Source organism: Grammomys surdaster, unplaced genomic scaffold, assembly GCF_004785775.1.
Source record: "Grammomys surdaster isolate TR1022 unplaced genomic scaffold, NIH_TR_1.0 193, whole genome shotgun sequence".
In the NCBI taxonomy this organism is placed as follows: Eukaryota; Metazoa; Chordata; class Mammalia; order Rodentia; family Muridae; genus Grammomys; species Grammomys surdaster.
The window spans coordinates 7,535,156-7,559,549 of NW_021604638.1; the positions used below are offsets into that span (position 1 = coordinate 7,535,156).

Below are 24,394 nucleotides of genomic sequence, written 5' to 3' on the forward strand. Positions count from 1 at the left end.
TCAGGCCTGCCTCAGGTCTGGTACCCCCATCTGCTCCTCAGACTGCGGCCCTTGCCCTCGCCCGGCCCTCAGCATCAGACCCCGCCTCTCACCCCGCCCTCTCGACAGGCCCCGCCCCCACCGCCTCGCCCCCGCCGCTGCGCTCCTCTGGTCGCCGGACCCCTCCCGCCTCATGTGGCCCGGCCCGCGGCGGCCGGCGGCTGAAAGCGGCGAGGCGGCGGCGCGCGAAGCCCGGAAGGCGGCGGCCGAGGCCCAGGCGGCGGACCGGAGCGGCGGGAGCGGGGCCCGGGTCGGCCCTCGAGCGGCCGCCGGCTCAGCATGCGCGCCCGCCGGGGGCTGCTGCGGCTGCCGCGCCGCTCGCTGCTCGCCGCGCTCTTCTTCTTCTCGCTGTCGTCCTCGCTGCTCTACTTCGTCTATGTGGCGCCCGGCATAGGTAGGAAGGCGACCCCGCGGCCACCCCACGCCCCTTCCCGCCGCGGCCCGCGCCGCCGCCCCAGCCGGCCCCGCGCTCCGTGACTCGCCGTTTCCTGCCGCGCCACCCCGCAGCCCGCCCGCACGCGCGGCCTCCTCCCTGACGCAGCCGCCCGCGCCCCCCGCGGCCGCGCGTTGGCTGCCCAGACCCGGCGGGGCTGCGGGCTGCGCGCCCCTCTCCCCTCCCCCCTCCTCCCCGGAGCACGCCGCTCGCCCGCGGCTCCTCATAGCGGACCCGACCTGCTCTGGGGACGGATGGGAAGTTTGAATTGGCCCTGGAGGAGGTGCTGTGACAGGGGCCTTAGAGAAGCGGTGCCAGGTGGAAGGGAGGGGGCGCTCGGAGAAGAAACGGAATGGGGAGCAGTTCGCCAAAGCCCGCCCTTGAGAGGGGGGAGACCGCCTGGAGAGAAAAGGAGCCCTTCCCGGAACAGACTGGCCGCCGATGAGAAGGCTGAGGCAGCGTGAGGGTTAAAGGTAGAGGACACTGAGGTCAGATGTCCTGTATGACCTTGGGCCCTCAGCTTCTCTCCTCTGTGAAATGGGGGCACGAATCCCAGCCTTTAAAGGACGGAGGGCCATAAATGCCCTTAAAGCTTTCATCGCTATAGCAAACGCCCAAAGTCTAAGAAATAAATAAAATATAATGAGTAAATATCTGCAGTTACAGGTAGTTTGGGGAACAGAGGGAAGAGGTTTAAGGAATGCGACTTGCCAGCCTTAGTGTGGTCTTGGAGTGCTAGAGAAAACTTCAGCCCATGGTGAAAAATGAGAAGATGCTGTTGGGGGTGGGGCCGATCTGGATAATTGGGATGGGTGCCGCTGAGGGGAAGTGCCTTTGAGATCGTATAATAAATGCTGCTGTTCCCTGTTGACCTGGCAACTCTGAACCGGCAGAGAAATTTCCAGAGAGGGGAGGAAGTTCGTTCTCCCCTGATTATTTTTTTTAAAGCTGGTTTCACTCGATGGTTTAAAGTTGGTGTTTCATGCTGTCAGCCTGACCCGGGAAAATGGAAACGCTAACTTGAGGTTGTCCTAACTGACTTGGTGAGTGGCATCCCACTAGGGATGGATAATTATTGAGGCTCGTTAGGCTTGCTAAGTAGAAGGGCAGGAATTCTGGCTGAACAAGAATAGATAACTCATTACTGGAATTAATTGAGGAGAGAGCTCATTAGTGAATCGGATATTAGATTCTCATAAAATGGGCTTGAAGTGATGGGTTTAAACCTTCAGGCATCTCCCAGCCAGACCCTCTATTTTTTGTCCTTTTGTGAAAGTGACAGGTGTTTCTGGTCTGGGTCTGTGTCTCTCCTGTATCTCTATGGTGATCAACCTTTTTTTTTTTTTTGATGAGAAAGACTAGAAACTAGACTCTCCAACAGAAATGAAATTTACTTCAGATTTCTCAGTGGTAGATTGTAGGCCAGTGGAGCTTCTGTGCCTGCCACCACCACACTTAGAATCCCAAACCCTGTGTCACTGCAAGACTCAACTCTCTTGGGATTTCATTAATGACTTTAGAAGTGTTTGAGAGAACGGATCCATTGCCATTCAAAGTCTGTTGGCAAAGAACAGGACCAGCAGCACTGGGATGTGGCTGGGTGTTAGAGTGGTTCCTAGCATTGTGCAAGGTTCTGGGTTTGATTCCTAGCACTGCAAACAAGAAAAGGGGGTGGAGGGGAGTGGTAAAGAGGAGACATCTTAATTTATGTTGCCTTTAGTGTGTATTTTCTGTGTATGGATGTTGTGCGTGCATGTATGTCTGTTGCGCATGTGTGTGTCTGTGTGCCACGTGCATGCAACACAGAGGACATTGGCTCCTCTGAAACTGGAGGTGCACATAGTTAAGAGCCACCCTGTTGGTGGTAGGAACGGAACCTGGTTCCTCCCCAAGAGCAGCAAGTGGTATTCTTTGCTGAGCCAACTCACCAGCCTCTTCCATGCCTTTCTTATTAACCAACTAAATTTCTCAAATGTCTGGCTTCCCACTGTGCTGTGGTAAATCTTTCCCAAAGGTTGAGGTAGTCTAGAGAATGTAAGGGTTTATGTTCCTTAGGCTATAGAAGCCTTACTTGAGATGGTTATAAAAGTGAGCTTAAACTGTGAGTTATGGTACACTCCTCTAATCTCAGCACTTGGGAGGCAGAAGAAAGAGGGGCTCAGTGAGTTTGAGGTCAACTAGGTCTACATAGTGAGTTCCAGGACAGCTAAGGCTACATAAACCCTGTCTCAAAAACTTAAAAAAAAAAAAGAAGATTAGAAGGTTGGAGAGATGGCTTATCAGTGAAGAGCACTGGTTGTTCCAGAGGACCCAAGTTCAATTCCCAGCAGATACATGGCAGCTTACACCCACCTGTAACTTTGATTCCAAGAGACCCAGCGCTCTCTTTTCTGGCCTCTGCACTAGGTATGCACTTGCACGGTGCACAGACAAACATATAGGTAAAACACCCATACACGTTGACATTTTTAATTTTACTTATTTTTTTGAGACAGGGTCTCTATGTAGGACAGGCTGTCCCAGAAGTAGTAGCAATAAAAAATAATTTCGTGGTTGGGGGTCACCACAGCGTGAGGAACTGTATTAAAAGGCATTGAGAAGGTTGAGAACCACTGCACTAGGGGGTCTCAAGTCCTCTTCTGGTCTTGTTTGGCACCTTCACATGTATGGCACATGCATACACACAGAAATACATCAGCTCATAAATTTTTTTTTGTTTGTTTTTTTTTTGAGACAGGGTTTCTCTTTGTAGCCCTGGCTGTCCTGGAACTCACTCTGTAGACCAGGCTAGCCTCGAACTCTCGAACTCAGAAGTCCGCCTGCCTCTGCCTCCCAAGTGCTGGGATTAAAGGCATGTACTACCACCGCCCCGCAGCTCATAAATTTTTTAAAAAGCTCACAGCTATATTTCAGCATTAGAGTTCTCATCTAGCATGTGTGAAGCCCTGGCTGCAGTTCCTATTGGGGGCGGGGCTGGGAGTTGAAAAAGAAGAGGAAGGGGAGAAAGTTATTCTGAACTACCTTTTCCTTGAAGCCCTTCTCCACAGCCTGAGGATTGTTTGTTTCTTATCACTCACCAGCGGTTTTGACATGGCCTCTTTTCAGGAGAAAACTTTGATCTTATTTATGACCCTCTGACTAGAGGAATTTCAGACCTCTGCATGCTTCCAGCCTGACCAGGTCTCTTAAAGGAGAATGGACCTGAACTGGTAATAGATGCAGGCTTCAAGTGCTGGTGGGAAATATCTTAATAATTTTATGGTCCTTCATTTGGCAAGAGGTGCTGCTGACCTCTGCTGATCTCACAGCAGGATCTCTGAGAGTGGTGCTGCCTGCCCTTAAGACTAAGAGTGAGCTCTCTCTCTACTGAAAGCTTACTACTTAGAGTTCTGCTTTGCCATTTCGGCTGGTTTTTTTTCTGCTTTTTTGACTGCTGAGGAAAGGAAGTGGGAAATGGTTTTCCTGGTTTGGTGCACTTAGTCCCAAGGAAGGGCTGATTTGTGGCGAGTGTTTGAAAGACAAGAAAGAACCAGTTGTTCAGATCCCTCCTGATTTGACCCATTAACTGTGTGGAAGTCATTTGGTTTCCCTCATTTGTGTGTGTGTGTGTGTGAGTACATGTGTGTTTGAGTACACATGTGCATGAGTATGTTTAAGGATGTGTGAGTGCATGTGTGTTTGAGTACACATGTGTGTATATGTGTGCATGAGAGTGTGTGTGTGTGCGTGCGTATGTGAATTGAGAGCCTGTTGAGGTGGCTCAGTGAGTAAAGCTCATGACCTGAGTTTGATCTGTCATGGTGGAAGAAGCTCTGACGTTTACAGTCTCCCGGGCACAACAGATAAGTAAATAATGTAACGTAAAGGGGGGGGATCGGGCTGGAGAGATGGCCCAGCAGGTAAGAGCCCTGATCCTCTTCCAGAGGTTCTGAGTCCTGAGTTCAGTTCCCAGCAACCACATGGTAACTCACAAGCATCTGTAGTGGGATCCGATGCCCTCTTCTGGCATGCAGGTATACATGCAGACAGACCACTCATATACATAGAATCAACAAATCTTTAAAAACAATAGGGAAATCAAGACAGGATTTTACTCACTCTGTAGCCTAGACAGGCTTTGAACTTTAAATTGTTCTGCCAATGCCCCTGCGTCTATGGGAGAGACCTGTATGTTAAAAGACAGTTATATCTCAGTCAAGCGAATGAGTGATTGAGTATATGGAATGCTGGTGGTTTGTTGACATTCTAAAGATGTACTGGACTGAAGATTATAGAGAAAGTGCATGTGTTACATAATTAAATAGATGTTTTTCCAATAAACACTGGACGTGTTTAGACTCCCTTACATCTGTTATGGCAGGAAAAGCCTTTTGTTATTTCTGCTTTAAAAATGCCTTCTGAATGTCTCCATACCCTTAATTTATGAATTTTCTGGAGGAAATACAGATTGGGGAATCTAATTGCTTTAGGAAATTAAACACTTTCTGCTAAGAAACTTTCTTTCCCCCCTCAGTGTTCCTTTTCCATCTTAGGTTCACAGATGTTGTTCTGTTGAGACATGGTCTCATATAGCCCAGGCTAGCCTCAAACCCTCCATCCATGTGGTCAAGGATGAACTGAACAGAATTCTGATCATTCTTCCTTCACCTCTCAAGTTTTAGACATGTCTTTGAATAATGCCCTTTTTCCCTTCCTTGGAGAAATCCATATAGAGGGCAGGCTAACTTGCAGAAAGAACAGTACTGTTGCTGTCAGGGTTCTGGGTATGTTTTCTGTCTTCTTGCTATCAAGGAAAGGTCTTAGGTTTGGAGTTGATCTAGTCTTTGACAATGAGAACAAGTGGATCTGCTCCTCCTCCCAGACTGGTCAGGTCAACAGAGCTGAGATCATGACGGCCAGGAAGGAGAGGCTCTTCTGCCATGCCTTCTAGAGTTTTTTGAGAGAGTGACAACCCAAAGCTACAATGGTCAAGACACCACCAACTCACTAAGACACTACTGACTCACCTGGTCCCCTTGCTTGGGCTTTTTGTGACCGTAAAGGGGAGGGAGGGACACACAACCATTCAAGTGGAGAGCCGCTGTGGTCTGTCGGGGAAATCAGGAGTAGAGGTGAATGAAGCTGGGTAGATAAGGGCTAATCAGAAGCCAGCAGGGTGGGTGTGAGCAGAGCGGAGGCCTCCAGTCGTCCCATCGAGAGCTATCAGGGAAGTCAGAGTCATTCCCAGAGTCAGACCCACCTTTGACTTTACTTAGTTTTTCGTAGATCACTGAGACAAAGGGAATTAAGAAAATGGTTCAACAGATTGGCATTCGAGTGTCTGTCATGTTCCCAGATGCCATTAGTTCTGACTACAGCTTTTTCATTTCAAAGATGGCGTATCAGCCATACTGAGCTGTTCATTTGCCCAGAGTTAAGAACTGTGACAGCTCAAGGAGACACATGGCATAGGGATGATGGTAAGGTTAGTTGGGGGAGACACATAGAAAGGGAAGACAGTGTGTCCTGAAGGGCTAAGTCAGCGTGTCACCAGCAGACCCAGCGTAGGGAGGGGAGAGGCTTCATTCACTTAGTCAACAGGTGGTTTGGTGGCATCTTTCAGCTGTGGGATAACCTGGAAGTGAGGAGGGCAGAGTATTTCTACCCCTGTGGTCCCTCCTAAGGGAAAGTTTGTGCTTCTATTCTGATAGGGGAAGAGAATTTTAAGATCTTGGGGTGAGCAGACAGTCTGGTTGAAAGCTGAGTAATACTGTCATTCACTGGTCATGAGTGGGGTTTTAGTGCTAGAACACTAGGACGTGGAGCAGGAGGGAGTAAGGGACTTGTGGGTAAGGGCAGTAGAAGACCAGTATGGGACCTGTGCAGGCCCCACTATGGCAGACTGAGTCTGGTCGAGGTGGCAGCTCCACCTCCGTTCCAGCCAGCGGCCCTGACTTGGTGACTACTTTGCTCTCCCTCCCCTGCCTGTCTCATAGAGGAGACTGCCGCTCTGTGTGCTCTCAGAATTCGATTGGAATGTGGCTGATGAAGGCTGGGCAGAAAGCTGGGTCCAAAGCCCCTTATGTTTGCCGCTGCTCTAGACTTTGTTGGGATTGGCTACCATCCACACTTCGGTACCAAACTGCTGGGTCTTCTCACCTGCAGGCTGAAGAAACTAGACCACAGAACAGAGTCACTTTCTGATCTGAGGTTGCATGCCCTTTGCCCTTTCGAGTGGTGCTGGAGAGAGAGCCCGAGAACACCTATTTCTTAAAAGTCTTGCTGCTCTGCTGCAGTTTTGTAAAACTGCTACAAGCTTGAGCACATGTGAGTCCATGCATCACAGACACAGTGCTGTTGCTTGAGGACATTGGTTCTGCATCTAAGACTTGTCTACACCAAAGTCTGTCTTAGAAAACACTGTGACAGAATCAGAATTCAGTCCTGTCAGGGAGGAAAGCACTGCAGGATGCTTTGGACGGCCCCCAGATGGGATCTGTCTCAGTCTCATCCTCTGCTCTGTGTGGGTCATCCTTAACATTTTAATATGCAGAGGAGTCTTGCTTTTTCCGGCCCCTCATCCAAGGTCTCAGCAACAAACAGGCCCTTGGCCCTGGGCTTCCAGTCTGTGCATAGTGGAAGCAAAGAACATCCATTGCCTTTTGACTCAGGGGCTTTTTATACAGCGCCTTTGTGTGAGGAGAGGTCACATGGGATCCTCCCACGAATTTAGTTTCCCCAAGCATGGGGGCACCTTAAATTATTCAGAGAGCTGTCCCTTCTCAAGTTCCCCTCTTTCCCCCCTTTCCCTTTGTTAGCTTGAGTAAGCAATTGGTTGCCCTGGGGTATTGTTCCTCCTCTGGTGACACAGACACTGCCTGTGGAAGGAGCCTGGACATTGTTCCAGGAACCTTAGTTACCTGTGTCAATTAGGAATGCTCTTTGAGGTAGGGAGTGGCCTAATTATGGAGATGAGCTGGACAGGTGGCTTTGGCCCCTGGCTGTGGGTGTGGAGTGGTTAAAGGAGCAAGCAGAGAACTGGGCTGTAAATTAGTCTCTGTATGTTACTGCTTGGAACAACTCTGTTACTTTAATAAAAGTCAAATGCATTGTAATAAATAGCGGTACAGAGGACTAGTTCTTTTCACCCTCCAGGTGTTCTGAACATTCTAATTTATAGGCTTTTAAACCTATCACTTAGTTCTGTGTCTAATAAGTGGAAACTTGGAAAGATGAGAAAAGAGAAAATGTATTTTCATCTCATAAAACTTCTGATTATAAGGGCTCTGCTGGTTTTTTTTTTTTGTTGTTGTTGTTGTTTTTTTTTGAGAAACAAACATGTGGATCAGACTGCCCTTGAACCCAAAGAGTCTCTCTTCTGTGTGCTTAAAACTAAAGGTCTGAGCCTAGAACTTATGCTTTAAAAAATTACTTTGGATCAGGGCTGGAGAGGTGGCTCAGTGGTTAAGAGCACCGTCTGCTCTTCCAGAGGTCCTGAGTTCAATCCCCAGCAACCACATGGTGGCTCACAACCATCTCTAGTAAGATCTGATGCCCTCTTCTGGTGTGTCTGAAGACAGCAACAGTGTGCTCACATGCAGGAACTAAATACATCTTTTAAAAAAAAATTACTTTGGAGACAGTTTCATGTAACTCAAGCTGTCCTCAAGCTTGTTGTGTGGGAGTTTGACCAGGACCTCCCAACCCTCATGCTCTCCTTAGCAGGCATGTGCCACCACGTCTGGCCCAGCGCTTTTGCTTGATAGACAAGCAGAGTTCCCTGTCCCTTTTGTCTGTTTTTCAGATGTGCTCTTCATGTGCTGATCAGGCTGACCTTGAATTCAAGATCCTCCTGTCTCTGCAGGGATTATAGATGTGAACCACTGTTCTCCAGCTTTATATGGGAACTAGCTTCTCTTAGGCCATAAGGACAGTGATGAACTACTCAAAAAACACAGGTGACCCCTGAAACTGTGGACTCTTTACTGTTTGGGCATCTGATATGCAGATGACCTGTCTCCTAGTAATCCCCACCATAAAACCTATAATAAAGCCCATTGGGCAGGGCAGCTGGTCAGTATCCCTCCCTTGGAACCCTTCTCACTCTTGGGGATTTTCCCTCACATTTCCTTAATAAAACTGCCACCCTTCTGCTCACCTGACATCCTGGTTTCTTATTCTTGGACAGACGTGAAACAACAAACTTGGAAGCTGTACCCTAGCTTCCTGAGGTAAGCCCACCAAGAGACAGACTCCATCTCAGGAAAATAGCCACACTAAGCTGAGGAATTCTGCTTTTATGTCTTTTTTAAGCACGAAGCCTAAAGTATTCTTGCTCAGTTTAGATTTTGGATCAGTGGACCATTTGTGATAGTCAGAAAATAGTGTCTTCTTACATACCACACTGTTGTCATAATTGTGTTAGCTAAACCTTTGTTATCATTCAGGAAAATGATAGAATTGTTGGTTTAAGGAAGTCTAAGCCAGGCAGTGGTGGGCATGTCTTTAATCCCAGCACTCAGGAGGCAGAGGCAGGTGGATCTGTTGTGTTTGAGGCCAGCCTGGTCTACAGAGTGAGTTCTAGAACAGCCAGGGCTACACAGAAACCATGTCTCTAAAATAGAATAAAATTTAAAAAGTCTAACTTTTCTTATTCTGAACGAATCTGATTTTGCACACTGGTGTTCCACTATTCTATTATATCCACGGCCCTTGAAATAAAGTATTTGGATGGAAACTTTTTTTTAGAAATTTATTTACATGTATGTGTGTATGTATGTATGTTTGTATGTATGTATGTATGTATGTATGCATGTTGTATGTGAGAGAGTGTCCAGGGAGGTCAGCTCCTTTGGAGCTGGAGATACAATCATGTGTGTCACCTGGTGTGGTGCTAGGAGCCCTGCTCCAGTCCTTTCCTAGAGCAGGAAGTGCTCTTAGCCACAGAAACATCCCTCTCCACCCCATCCATCCCTTTCCACCCCATCCATCCCTCTCCACCCCATCCGTCCCTCTCCACCCCATCCGTCCCTCTCCACCCCATCCGTCCCTCTCCCCCGATCCGTCCCTCTCCACCCCATCCATCCCTCCCCACCCCATCCGTCCCCCTCCCCCCTCCCCCATCTCTTCAGTTCCCCCATCAGGATTTTGGTTTTATATTTTTCCTTAGAGAAGTTCTACACCTTTTCGTGCTTGATTCACTAAACGTTTCTGTCTGAGGAAGTCCAACCAGAGAGACTACAAATGACAGGTCACCTCTCCCCAGCCCCTGCTGCCCATCAAATCCAGGGCCCCAGTGGGAAGCCAGCACTACACTCTTGAGCACGGGACACAGTGACAGGATGACTGCACGATTCACTGTGTGCTGCTTATCTTTGCTTCTTTTTGACTCAAGGCTGGCCTCTAAGTTTGGGTAGTGGAGGCTGGCATTGAACTCCTGATCCTCCTGCCTATACCTCTTGAGTGCTGGCAGGAGCCACCACCTCTGCCCTCTATGAATTGTATGTAAAAACATTTAATTTAAAACATAGGGATGTTTTCTGCTTTGTAATTTCCCTGAGTCTAGACTGGACATGAACACTGGGTCTGCCTACCTGGTTAATGAAGAAGAAACATACTGTTAAGTACCCAAGTAGTATGCATGTCTGTAATTCAAGTGCTCCCTAAGCAAGAGGCAGGCCGAGCTCTGAGTGTGAAGCCAGTTTGGTCTTAGTGAGTTCTTGGTCAGCCAGGAAAATCACAAGGGACTTAATGGTGTCCTTTCCTCCTAAGTGCTGAATGGTAGGCTTGAATGCCATGCCTGTTTGTATGTGGTGCTGGGGATTGAACCCAGGACTTTATGCATGGTGGACAGGTACTTTACCAGTTGACGACACCCCAACCCTATCCCTTTTTGAGGCATGATCTGGCTGACCTGGAAATCTTTCTACACTAAGGTGGCCTGGAGCTCACAAAGACCTACCTGTTTCTCCCTCTCTTGAGCTAGGGTTAAAACTGTTTACCACCAAGCCCAGCTTTTTTTTTTTTTTTTTTTTTTTTTTAAATAAAGAATTGCTAGGTATGGTGGGATATTAGGAAAAAGCATCAGAAGTTCAAGGTCAAGGGCACATAGTTGGTCCAGAACCAGCCTGGGCTACAAGAAACCTGTCTCCAAAAGAAGAGGCATGTGGTAGGAGTAAAGTGGTGTCTCGCTCTGGTTTCTGCTTACGTTTCCTGGCCAGCACTCAGCATCTTCTGTGCTGGTTGGCCACTGTAACACTGTGAGTATTGTTAAACCCTTATCAGACACAAGACCTTTATATATTTCCTGTTTCTCTGTGACTTGTCATTGTCATTTTCCTAATAGAATGTTTGGAGGCACAAAAGATAATTTAGCTTTATTTTCAGCGCTAGGATTTAAATCTAGAGCCCTACTACCTGTGCACGGTGGCTTATGCCTGCTGATCTCAACACTCAGGGCTGTGGCAGAATCGCTTCTAGTTCAAGGCCAGAGTAAAGACACTGGGCTACAGAGTAAGACCCTGTTTCAAAAAGCAACTAAGCAAGGGCCCCCAAAAGCAAATGGCCCCCCAAAGTGAATGGTCCCCCAAAAGCAAGTGGCCTCCAAAAGCAAGTGGCCCCCAGCCTGTTCTCATTGCTTTGTCAGCGCTCACACTTGTGCCTTGTGCCCAGAGGCTGAGGTTGCTGATGGGTGGGTGGGTTGGTTAGTTTGGGTTTTTTGATTTTTGAGACAGGGTTTCTCTGTGTAGCCCTGGCCGTCCTCAAACTCACAGAGACCTGCCTGCCTCTGCCTCACGAGTGCTGAGATTAAAGGTGTGTGCCAACACTGCCTGGCCTTCATCTAGTGTTCTTGGGGAAAAAAAAAAGTGTTCCATCCAGTATTTTAAGTGTTGGAAACATCCTGGGCCAAGCCAGATTGTCCATGTTTCCTGTTTGCTGATTATTTCCCTCAGTAGGACTGAAATACTCAACATTTTAACATTTCCTACTACAATTTAATGTGAGAGACAGTACAGCTTCTGGGTTAAACAAATACAGTGAGATTTGGAAAATACAGATTCAACTGTTTCCAAACAGTAAGTCCTTTAACCCTGAGTCACCTCTCTAGCACCAAAATTGATTTCTTTTTATTTATTTGTATGTGTATGTACGACTGATTGTGTGTGTAGAGGCTGAAGAGGAAGTCAGATCCCCTGGAGCTGGAGTTACCAGCTGTTGTGATGGGAACTGAACTCAGGTCCTCTGGAGAAACAACGCACAGCTTTATCCACTGAGCCACTTCCAGCTCCTGAAGTGTGTAAATACAGAGGTCACAGCAGCACACCTCTGCAATCTCAGTACTTGGGAAGCAGAGACAAGGGATTGAAAGTTCAAGGCCTGTCTGGAGCTACATAGTAAGACCACATCAATCAGTGTGACACTTAGTAGGTGCTCAGAAAGCATTTGTCTTCCATTGTGAACCTGTTTCCTGTCCCTGCAGCATGTTTCCAGCACAAACCACTCAGGGTTGGTTTCTCTATGCCAGCTTTGTGCTGGCCCCAGGCCTCTCATTCAGTATCAAGTTCATGGGTCTTGATGCTGTGGGTCACTGTTGTAACCCTGGCTCGGGTACCACCCCGTGTTCTAGAAAGACTTGCTGGCAAGTGACAGGGGAGTGAAGGTGGGTGTGTCTGAGATCCTGAGTGTTCTCTCTTGCTAGAGTACACCAGTGCTTTCTCTATTAGTAACCTTCAAGGCAAGGAACTCAAGATTCAAACAACATTATGGATTTATTAAAATGCTGATTATGATCAGAGGTATGAATCATAGCAGAGTTTCAGAGTCATCATGCTCACTGAAGTCAGGTGCTTGCTGGTTATATGGGAGACAGTTCTGTGGGCTATTGATGAGTGGGAGGTGTCCCCCTCCCAATTTAGGATTCAAGATGGGTCTTAACCATTCTTTCAAATCACAGTAAAGCACAGCGCATGTACAGTGTGTGGAAACGGTGATACTGCATATCTCAGGTGAAGCAGTAGCGCTTCGTTTGATCTTTAAGCTCCAGTCTTTAAGGTAAAATAATCGATAAACATAAGGAATCAGTCTGCCCTGATTTAGACTACAAGCTGCGGTGGGCATCATTTCTATTTCTAACTAGAAGAGTTCTTTGGTCAACGCTTCCCATGTTTCAGTGTTTTCAAGCTTTATTTTTGGGACTCAGACATGCTGCCTGTTTTCCTTCTGAGTTTGTTTTTAGCTAAGGTTTAAGCTGGCCTGGAACTCATGGCAATCCTCCTGCCTCAGAATCTAGAGTGATGTAATTATAGATGTACCTCACCATGCCTAGCTCAAAGTTTGCTTCAGGAGACAATTTCTGCTTAGGATCTGGAGTTTCCTGTTGTGCTTTTTTGAAGGAGAATGAAGAACCAAGCCTGTTATGAGGTTGCACGCTCATGTGGGAAGCCTGCCCTCCGTGAATCTAGTGCCCCGTGCTCTGTCTTAGTGAGCAGAAGGTAGGAAGAGCTCCATGTCATTGCAGCAAGGCCAGGGCCAGCATGGTGGTATCTGCAGGGGCTGCTGGATCCCTCACCACAAGGTTCCGGCCTGGTACCAGTGTGAGCCTGTGAGAAGCAGGAGGAAGCCGTTGTTTTGCTGTTGTTAGTGAGCCTGGCTTCTTTCACTCTGGTTTAAAGTATTAGGAATGTTAAGATTTGTAGGACTTAGAGTGTTGGGATTTGTTTGAATTTTACTTGACACTAGGGAAGATTAACTCGAGGTTAAGAGCGACTTTGGGGTCAAGCTAATTTGTTTCCTTAGTAATTACTTTATTATAGGAAACTTCAAAGCTTCAATGAAGTCAGAAGCATAGTCTAGGATGTGACTAGAGACCTTATCATGAAACAAAGTGGACCGGTCAGAAGAGCCCCCCTCTGCCCCAGCAGAAAGCAGAACGCAAACCTGGGGTCTGCTCGTCTGTAACTTGGACTTTTGAAACGTTGAGTGCCTGGCTTCATTCCTTTATGTGTCCTGTCCACTCAGGTACATGTCTATGAAAGAGGATGACAGACACTGGGTACACCCACAGGGAGGATTGAGATATCTATTGTGTGTGGATGCTTGAAGTCTGACCACATGAGTTCAGACAAGTGTCCCCTTCCTATCCCTGTACCCTAGCTACCATACACAAAGGGAAGAGAGGTGGGTGAGTGCAAAGCTTCCTGCCGATGGATTAGAATCTAGAGTGAACGGTGCGTGCAGGGCCTGAAGCTCTTGAGCTCAGTGAAATTCCCACCACTTCCGTCCTTCACCTAAACCTTTGCAGTTTAGAGCTTCTGCAGGGGCCATGTCTCCCAGGCTGTGGCAAACCTGAAGGGAGGCACCGTTTTGAGTACAGCACCTGTGTGCTGGCACGCCCTTGACCATTTCTCTGAGAAGCTGTTGCTAAGTTCTTCAGTGCTTAATTTACAGTACCCTAAGGTAGGGCCATATCTGTACTTGCAAGGGAAAAGGCCTGCCAAAGCACCTGCTGCCCTGGCTCCCGCCCTGTGGTTTCTGTTCAAGATCCTTGCCCGGTGGCTGCCAGTTAAACACAGGTCTAATTTTAGTGTTCTTAGCTCTATTAACTTATTGGTGTTAATTAAAACAGTAAAGCAGGTGGCACTGTCAGAGCTGACGGCTCAGGTGTGACTTTTATGTTGGAAAACAGACTTTTCATTGGATTGTGGTGATTGCCAGCAGATTGTTGATGTAAGCTGTTATCAGACATGGAACATTCTGGAGTGAATCATGTTTGATTAGGTTTTAACATGTTGCCGTTCTTGTTCTGATGCAACAATTTTTAAACCATTAAGTCAACTCTTAAGAGTGGTAAAGGAAATGACACTAATTTATTCATAATCATCTCAGCCGCCCTGTTAATTTCTGCTTTCTATGAACACAGGTACTTGACAAGGCTGAGAGGTGAGGGATGTTAAGTGTGGCAGGACTGGGTTTCTATAGACTACTACAGTCTCTGTCCTCCCCTCCCCCTCTCCAGAAGCCAAGGCCTGACCTCCAGATCCTCTAGCCTCTGCCCTCCAAAACAGCCTCTTTGCTGTAGTCTTCCTTTTCTGGGATAGCTGTTTCTCTTTTGTAATTATAAACACGGTATCTGGATATAAGGTTGTTTCTGATAAGAGACATGGAAACCGTAAAGAAAGCATGTTGTCCTTACTGCTGTGTAAAATGTGTGACCCTTTGGTGTCAAATCTACTTAATTTCATTCCTACTATTGAAAAAGTTAAGGAGAATTTCAGATTCCACTGAATGGTGTGGCACTCTGGGGTTAGTGTCATGTGGAAGTGTAACAATTTATCTGCCTCCAACTCCCAGCAGCTAGGATGACAGGTGTGTGCCATCATAAAACTTGTCTTGCTTGAAATGAGAATTCTGTTTTGGTCACCCGGCCTCTGTAATTCCCCAGGACATCTCCAGTTCTTGAGTTCACATGCTCCTCTGCCCTGCCTCCTGTCTGTGTTAAGGGATGAGCCACGGGACAGAACGTGATTGAGGTTGTTGTATCTTTCCTGTGTCTCTCGGTGACCTGGATGTTTTGATTGCTTCCTGTGGACTGTTCACTTTTAGTTACCTCGAGGTAACAAAGAAACCATTTAGCCCACGACTTTCAAAGAGTCTTAAGTGGTATGAGAAGCTGTCTTGTTTATCCCTAAGTTGCCTTGTGGCCTTTCTGTTGCTTGTCAGTTTACCTTCCTAATGCCTGCTTGCTGTGAGGCCCTCCAAGAGTGTTTGCATCCTGTCACCCAGGGGGTTGCAGGTGCCTCAGACTTAGCAGCCTAGTGCCCAGATGGTACCAAGAATTTCCCACCAGGATTTCCCCCTCTGACTGGCATGGGGTAGTGCTGCCACAGAATCTCATAGGTTGTCCCCGTCCGGTCCTCCACCATCTATTCTGCGGTCTCTGTTGATGAGACTGAACCGGATGCTAACCCAGTGCATTGCTTTAGTCACTGGTCTTGAGCCTTTTGATTAGAAAGAAGTCTAAACTCTGGAAAAACAAAGGCAGATGCTGCAGTGTGTAGAGCGCTGGCCCTGACGTGTTGTGCCCTCTAGTAAGCCCTCAGTGCATTAGGCGGAGCCCAGATACCCCTGCGCTGTCCGTCCAAGCCCATTTCCTGTGTAGCAAAAGGAGCTTTGAAGTGAGAAGAGCAGAACTTCCTAACTTGTCTGGAAACGGCTGAAATGAGTTGTACAGCCCACTTCTGGCTGGCTCTGATGAGTCCTGATGGCTGGAGGGCCAGATAGTGTCTCCAGCTCCACTCAGTCACTGCCTTGTGACCAGGTAACCAGCCAGCCATCATGTGGTTGGGAGGTATTTTCTAGGGCAAAGATTGATTGCTTTTGTGTCTTTGTCCCCCTTCAGGAACTTGGCAGTCTATCATCAGTGTCAGCGGGATGATGGTGGTGATATCAGATGGTGTGGGTAAGGCAGAGGGCTTTCGTATGGATAGAAACAGCACACTGGACACACCTGCTATCTAGAATCCAGTCTTCAGTGAAGAGGGAAAGCTTGGCGGGTGAGAACACTGAAGACAGAAAGTGAAACTGTAGGGCACGCTTTAAACAGGCTGGCCACAGCTCTTCAGGCAGTTGCAGTGCTTGGGCGTTTGTTGCTGGGAGAGCCTGGTTGTAGAGAGGTAAACTGAGTAGGAAGGACATGGATGTACCTGAAGAGGAGGGTGCTAAAGTCATCCACACAGGGGCTGTTGCAGGGCAACTAGTGACTGCAGCTCCCCTCCCCCTCTGTAGCCATTAGTTACTTTGGAATAAAAAACCAATATTTTCAGAGCTAGCATAATGGCTCAAAGGTGCTCCCCCCCATGTGTATAACAAGTAAAAGTAAATTTAACCTAAGATAATTAAAAAAAAGGTCAATAATCTGCTGTGAGATTTTGGGAACAAAACAAAGCGTGAACTCTGAGATAACACACACTGATATTTTGATGCTCTTTTTGCCTTTTTTGGTATGCAAATTAATTTTTTTCTTTTACTTAAAAGTTTGTGTATGCAATGTGTGGATCGCATATAATTGGCCCATCTGTTGCCTCCGTTATATACTAATTTGTGGTGGAAACAGTGAAGACCGTCTATATTTTGAGACAGTCCATTAACTACTGTCTGCCATTGTCACACATGTAGTTATCACAGTATATCTGTGTAATCCTCCAGATCTGTAATTGTAATTAAGCTTTTGTCCCATGTATGATTGTGCTTCCCCGAGCATTGAAGGTTATTTTCCTCTCTTGGCTGTTAGCCACCCTGTCCGGCTCTCCATCCCACAGGAGGAGACCAGGACCCCATCTCTATGAACCTTAGAGGTCAGCGGGAGCTTCTCTGTGCATGTGATAGCATGGTAATATCTCCTCTCTGTGAGATTGTTTTCATGGGAATGACTCACTCTCCCATCTGTGGGTTGTACCAAGAGTGAGCAGCTTAATACATTACCCACATCAAGGAACTCCTCCTGGGACAGCATGCTGTTTGGATCTTTTCCAACCTTCCTGTTGTCTATTACATAAGAGTCCACAGGCCCATTCTGCTGATTTATGTTAAATAACGTCACAGCAGAAACAGTGTGTGCCATGGGCTCCACCCAAGGATTCCACTTCAGCCATTTAGAGGAAACTAAAGATTCTTAAAGCCTTGCTGAGTATTGGTTTCAGTGTTAGCAGTTCATTCTGTGAAGGCCGCAGTCTTGCAGGTGGAGGGGAGGGTATGTGAACCTTGTCATGGTTAAATTAGCTTTGAGGACATAAAGGGGGGCTAAGTGAGGATCTCTGTTCTCACAGACCGAGTCACAGGTCATTTCTCTGATACACTGTACTGATGACCAAGGAGCAGGCTCGACTCTGTGTGTATCAAGAGGGGAGGAAAAGCAGGTTTGCCAAGGTCAAGTCTCTGGTTTTTGCCAAACTTCAGCCTGTATATTTTCTGTGGATTTTTTTCTTCTACTTTTGTCTTCTACTTTGATAAATCATCCTTTTCCCCTATATAGTCTCCTATTAAAGTAAATCTACTTCTAATTTGAGTTAGAATTCTGGATTGTATGCATGTATGCATCTGTGCATGTATGTATGTATGTTTGTGACAGGGTCTCATCTATCTCATACTGGCCTCAATCTCACTGTGTAGCCAAGGATAGCCACTTACTTTATTATATGTGCACGTATCCAAGTAACTGTCATATACATGGGTGTCCACAGAGGCCAGAAGCGGGTGTTAAATCCCCAGGAGCTGAGGTTACACATGGTTTCCAGCCTTCCGATGAAGGTGATGGGAACTGAATTCGGGTCCTCTATGAGATCGATTGCTCCTGAGTACTGAGCCATTCCTCCAGGTGGGAAGATGACCTTTAATCCTGGCCTTCCTGCCTCACCTCCCCTGTGCTGCCACCAAGCGCAGTTTACAGACCTGTAAATGGAACTCAGGGCTTCATAAAAATGCTAGCCAGGCCGGGCAGTGGTGGCGCACACCTTTAATCCCAGCACTTGGGAGGCAGAGGCAGGCGGATTTCTGAGTTAGAGGCTAGCCTGGTCTACAGAGTGAGTTCCAGGACAGCCAGGGCTACACAGAGAAACCCTGTCTTGAAAAACAAAAAACAAACAAACAAACAAACAAACAAATGCTAGCCAGGCATCTACCAATTACCTTATGTTCCTACTGTCACTCTTTTGTGTGGGGATGGGGGTAGGGTGAGGGGAAGGGGGAGCAAGGTGAGACAGGTTTCTCTATAGCTCTGGCTGTCCTGGAACATGGCGTGTAGACCAGGCTGGCCTTGAACTGGCAGAGATCATCTGCTTCTGCCTCCTGAGTGCTGGGACTAAAGGCCCGCATTACCACACCTGGCTTGTGTCACTGTCTTTTAACATTAATTTTTAATTAGTGTGTACAGACACAGACATGTCATGCTGCAAGTGCAGAGGTCAGAGGACAACTGTTCTTTATCATATGAAGTCCAGGGATTGAACACGGGTCATCAGCCTGAGCAGTGAGTTCATCTCACTGCCATTGTTTCTTTCTTTCTTTCTTTCTTTTTGTTTTTGGTTTGTTTTTCGAGACAGGGTTTCTCTGTGTAGCCCTGGCTGTCCTGGGACTCACTCTGTAGACCAGGCTGGCCTCAAACTCAGAAATCCGCCTGCCTCTGCCTCCCAAGTGCTGGGATTAAAGGCGTGTGCCACCACTGCCCGGCAACTGCCATTGTTTCTTTGCTACAAACCCCAGGCTGGTCTAGAACATTCTACTTTCCTGCCTTATCTTTTTTTATAGATGAACTATTTTTCTTTTTTATCAACTAATTGTCTAGAGAACTTTGGTATAAGAATGGAAAGCTGACTGACAGCAGCCAAGCTGTCCTCAGGGTGGCGTTTAGTCAGGTTCCTTCTGCTCTGGTTTGCTGGCATCCTTCTGGTGGTCCTGCAACTGCCAGCAGAGGACCTAAGTGTTCTCTTGGCCAGTCCCCTGGCACTCAGACCGTCCCTGAAGCACTTGAATGGAACCTCCTGTCCTTTTGTCTATGTTTCTTCAGCCCTGAGAGGCTATCACAGGTCTGCAAGGCTGTCTGCTGTTATTAATGATTTTGGTCCTGTTCCAAGGTATGTTGCACTTTTTAGCCTTCTTCCTGGTACCTGGAATTGGCTGAAGCCCTGAGGGGCAGAACAGCTGCCATATTGTCTCACTCCTGGGATTCTCCTTCAGAATTCTGTCTTGTGTTAGACTTGGTAGCTTTCCAAAGACTAGTTTTTTCCTGGTTGTTCTTGCTCTCTGAGGAGTCTCTGGTCTGTCATAGGTCCTCAGTCATCACTGAAGCAGAAGCTGCTTTCTGCAAATCTTTACCCAGTGAGAGGTCCTGGAGAGAGCCTCCCACAGTTAAGACAGCTCACAGCACAGTAGGAGCAGGTCATCAGCACCGTCCTTGTCCTGCAGAAAGGAAGCTACTGGGTAGTTGCTCTGTTACAAACAAACAAAACCTTTCTGTGAAGATGAGAGGACAGCTTTCAGAAGTTTGTTCTCTACTTCAACCTTGGGCAGGGAGATGGAACTCTTGAGACAGGGCTTCACTCTGTAGCTCTGGACTGGCCTAATTTAAAAGGTGAGGTTAACATAGAGAAGTTAAAACTTCATCCAAAACAGGGTCCCTGGTCTCAGCCCTGCTGATAGTCCAGGCAGGATGGTGTCTGTCTTGGGAAGTTGCAGGACATTTGGTAGCCTCCCTGGCCTTTATTCCCTGGGACCAGTAGTACTCTTTCCTATGGCTGTGAAAACTCTATTTACTGCCCCCTGAGAAGCAAAGTCACCCCCACATAAGACTTGTTGGTAACATGTGAGAAGTTACCAGTCCTAACTTCCTCTTGCTACCAGAAAAGTAGATTTGAGTTTTGAGTTGTTGACTGGCTCTGTGGCTAGTACCTGCTACCCTCATTCGGGACTGACAGCTGAGAGGAGACCCCCTGGGCTGCTGCAGACTAAAGCAGTGTGTGTCTGTGATCTGAGAACGTATCAGTCTTTGGGTCTCGGGGTGCTGGGTGCATGCTCTGTGCAGGGACTGGCATTGATCTTCTCTCTGCCCTCTATCTCCGCTCATTCTCATGCATGAAGCAGTTACCTGATGCTGGCCCAGTGAATCAGTGCAGAGAATGTAAATAGATAGCATTGGAATTCAAGAGGGATGACAAAAAGAAGTCATAATTAGGGCTAAAATTAAGAACTGGACGACAGAAAGAATTTGAACTGGTCTGGGCAACCTAGGGAAACCCTGTCTTCAGAGTGGAGAGAAGGGCAGGAAGAGAGAGGAGAGATCAGAAGAAGCAGTGGACCTTCCTAGATGCTGTGATGCTACTACTTGCATGGTTTTGGGCAGATGCTGCTTCCTCTTACTCCATAAATACTTTCTGGGTTTCCGAATTCTGCTTTGATGCCAAAGGCGTTATTAGTAATTCATGGTTCTTTTGGTGGTCCTCTGGCTCCATGGAGCTTTGTGGGCGTCCAGTCAGAAAAGACGACATCAGTACCTGAGGATCTGGGATGAGGAGAACTCTCAGCACTGTCCAGATTGATCACTTTTCATGCATTTTTTGGCTCGAAGCATGTGGGTTTCTTTGTATTTCCAACAGACTAAGGCTTTACAAACTAAGCCTGGTGGCAGATACCTGTAATCCCAGCTCTCAGGTAGGTCACAGACACATATACTCATTTACTCTCAAGTCTGCAGCGAGAGGATCCAGAGTCCAACGTCTTTTTGTTTGTTTGTTTCTTGGCTATATTGGAAGTTCAAGGCCAGCCTGGGTTATATGAAACTGTCTCAAAAAGCTTTAAAAACGATGCACAGCTTCTGATAGATTTGAGAACTCCGTCTAGGTGGTGACCTGCGTTTGCTTTCTGAGTTGGCTGTGGTTATTGTCTGACGTTTCCAGGATGGTGTGAATATGACTTTCCTGAGTTCCCAGTTTGTCTGTAAAATTACAAATCCTTTCACACTGTCCTTACAAGAGACAAGCAGATCTCTGCCTTCCCATTGCTGGGATTAAGAATATCCTCCTGGGAGGGAATTGGGTTTAGGTCTTCTTGCTTGTGTAGTAAGAATCAGAGGACAGCTTTCAGGAGTCCACTCTCTTTCAGCCTTGGACCCAGGGATTGAACTCAGCTTCACAGGCTTCTGAGTCAGACTTCCTGCCCAGCTCTAGCTGTCCTGGCCTAAATGTAAAAGCTGGGGTTAACATAGGAAGTTAAGTGCTTCATCTAAAATAGGCTCCCTGGGTCAGCACTGTTCAGGCATCCCAGGCAGGAGGCGTCTGTAGCCTAGGCTAGCTTTGCACTTGTGGCAGTCCTGCGGTAGCCACTAGAATGCTGAGATTACAGGTGTGAGCCATCACGTCCGTGTCTGGCTTTTCTTGTTATTTTTGTTGTTTCATTTTGAGACAGTCATCCTCTGTAGCCCTGGCTGTCCTGGAGCTCTCTGTGTAGACTGTGTGCGTGAGTACTGCTCGTGTGAGTACTGCTCGTGTGAGTACTGCTCGCGTGAGTACTTCTCGTGTGAGTACTGCTCGTGTCCACTGATCACCCTTGCTCACCCCAGGGACTGTTGTCTTGTCCATTGTGTAGGTGGGAAGATTGTCAGTGAGCTTAAATAAGACTTGAAGCAAAACCAGTGTTTGGGTCCAGGTGTCCTTCTTATGGAGGCCAGACTCCCTCTGTGTCCATATTAATGCCTTTAGAGTACTGTTGCTTACTGCAGTGGACACTCAAATGGTTTTTTGTTTTTTTTTTTTTGTTTTGTTTTTTTTTGGTTTTTCGAGATAGGGTTTCTCTGTGTAGCCCTGGCTGTCCTGGAACTCACTCTGTAGACCAGGCTGGCCTCGAACTCAGAAATCTGCCTGCCTCTGCCTCCCAAGTGCTGGGATTAAAGGCGTGGCCACCACCGCCCGGCAACTCAAATGTTGATAAGTAAAAGATGTTAAGAAATCAGTATGAGGCTACTGATGTACCCAGTTGAACATGCATGGCTTAGATTCTTGGCATTGCATAGACTTAGTTCTCAGTACTGCATAGATTTGGTGTGATGGTAAATGCTTGTAATCCCAGCACGAAGGAGGAAGAGACAAGGAAACAGAAATTCATCCTCACCTATATATCAAGTTTAAGGCTAGCCTAGCCTGGGCTACATGAGACCTACCTAATAAATAAGAACAATAACAACAACAACAATAGTAATAATAATAGGATACAAAAAAAGCAGTTCCTCAGAGGTTAGATCCAGGTCCTCTGAAGAGCGGTTAGTGCTTCTAACCTCTGAGCCTTTCAGCCCCAAGGTTTACTTAGTTGATAGGTTTTAGTTTTGGTTGGTTGGTTGGTTGGTTGGGTTTGCTGAGAGTGCTTGGGTTTTAACCTAGGGCCTCCTAAGTCCTGGGTAAGCACTCTGTTTTGCTGCCTCTGCCTGACTGAGTGCTCTGCCACATCTCAGTCCATTGTGACCATGTGCGATGGAGAACCTGACTCTGGGGCTCAGGACTCCAGTCCAGTCCACTGCAGAAAGCTCAGTCGAACAGGAACAAGACACTTGTTTGTTTAGCCAGCATTGACCTTGTCTAAGAGCTGGCAGTGTTAGAGCAGCAGGTCAGATGAAGATTAATGCTCAGTTTCATATCAGGACTAGCAGTTTCACAAAAGTTCTGTTCAGGTTTTTAAAGGGTGGGAAAGAAAGCTAGAGGTAAGAGGTCATTTTAACAATGAAACTGGTCAAGCTACACGTCTTTAATTCCAGCACTGGGAAGGCAGAAGCAGGCAGATCTCTTGAGTTCAAGGCTAGCCTGGTCTACATAATTGAAGGACAGCTTAGACGCCATAGTGAGAACCTGTCTGCGGCACACACACACACACACACACACACACACACACACACACACTCTGCAAATGGAGCTGGGCCTAGACTACTGTCTGAGAGACCAGTCTGGTCAATTCTCATAATCCATTTAGTCATCCCAGCATTTCTGAGGTAGCTATGGGGGGGTGGGGCAAGAAACATGAGGTGCCCTTTGTTCTCTTGTTGTCTTTGCATACAGTGCGTATAGTAAGCGTGGACATGGACAGTGCTCACTGTGAGGCAGATGGACAGGCAGGTGGTCAAGGTTCTCCAAGTCTTTGCAGCCCCTATAATAATTGCTCTTGTTCTGTTTTCATAAAGTAGGGATTATTATAAAGCCTCTTTTATCAAAGTTAGACAAAACTGAAGTCTTAATTAACTTTCTTCATTACTAAGATGTGTGCAGGAGGGAAGTCTGGGAAGCCTTGCCACAACCCTAGCTGGTTCCTGGGCTCAGTGATGCTGGATGTCACTGTGCATGGGCTGATCTTAATCTTCTTAAATCTCTTGATTCTTTACAAGGCTTGTCCTTTAGAGAGCTCCCACACCAGAGGGAACCTCTTAAGCTATGGCTAGTGCTTGTCCTATGACCACTGCAGGACTGCTCCTATGCTCTTGGGACAGTAGAGGAACAAGGGAGGGGCTTCCACTCTTTCTGCTCATCTGTGACAGTCCAGCTCTGCTTTGATCCCAGGACTCTTTGGTTTGCTTCCTTGCTTGCCCTATGCCAGCCCTGGGGCAGTCATCACTAAGCAGCCTCCATCTCTTCTTTTCATGGTGCTGGAATTGAACCCAGGGCTTCCTACACAAGAAACAGGCGCTGAGCTCCATTTCCAGCTCTGACTTTCATCTTTCTATGTCCCTGTCTGTAACTCATGGGTGTGCTTGGAAGGCTGGAATGGGCTAGCAGGACTGTCTAGAGCTGCGCGTTAGCACAGCCTCAGCTAATAGCCTAACTTCATCTCTGCCTGTGTTGCTCCCAGCGTCAGTTACTGGGCCAAAATGCAGGCACATTCTCATCCCCACAGGGAGCATTGGTGTCTTGCTGGGAATGTCATTTTCTTGAGTGTGTTTGTTCTAACTGCAAATTAGCAAGACGCTTCTAGAAAGCTGGCTTAGAGGGGTGTCTAGGGTAGGATGTTGTAGTTGGAACACACAGCGTTCTGTTGTTTTTGTTGAGACGGACTTCTGCTGTGTAGTCCAGGCTGGTCTTTAGCGTGTCCTGCGTCAGCCCTTGTTAGGATTACAGGTGTGGAAACACTGGCACACCTGTTTGTGTTCTAATCCCTAACGGGCTTGGCATTTGCCCTTCAGTAGACAGCTGTTCTGTGGGAGGGCTCCAGAGGTATGCAGTGTATGGACGGGACTGGGTGTGAGTTAGAGCACAGTGGACAGACTCTAAGGCTCTGGAGAAGGGCTTGTGGGTATTTGAATTCAGGAATGACTTGGGATAGCCTCGAGACAGCCTAAAAAATTAGGGGTTAACCAGCCTTCAGTGATCTTCCAGGCAGCAGGATAGAGCCCACAGCTGCAAACTGCTGACATTGAACTAA

General features: G+C 47.3%; 1 protein-coding gene across 2 annotated transcripts in view; it reads left to right on the forward strand.

The window, feature by feature from the left end:
* The first annotated feature begins 318 nt into the window (after positions 1-318).
* Positions 319-24,394, forward strand: part of B4galt5 (beta-1,4-galactosyltransferase 5) — a 48,767-nt gene continuing 24,691 nt past the window's right edge. The window contains exon 1 of one of the 2 annotated variants that reach the window (XM_028769757.1): positions 319-433. In XM_028769757.1, coding sequence (XP_028625590.1) covers positions 319-433 — 115 coding nt within the window. Of the gene's footprint in view, positions 434-15,671; positions 15,768-24,394 lie in introns of those variants that run through there. The other variant, XM_028769758.1, reaches the window with a different exon arrangement.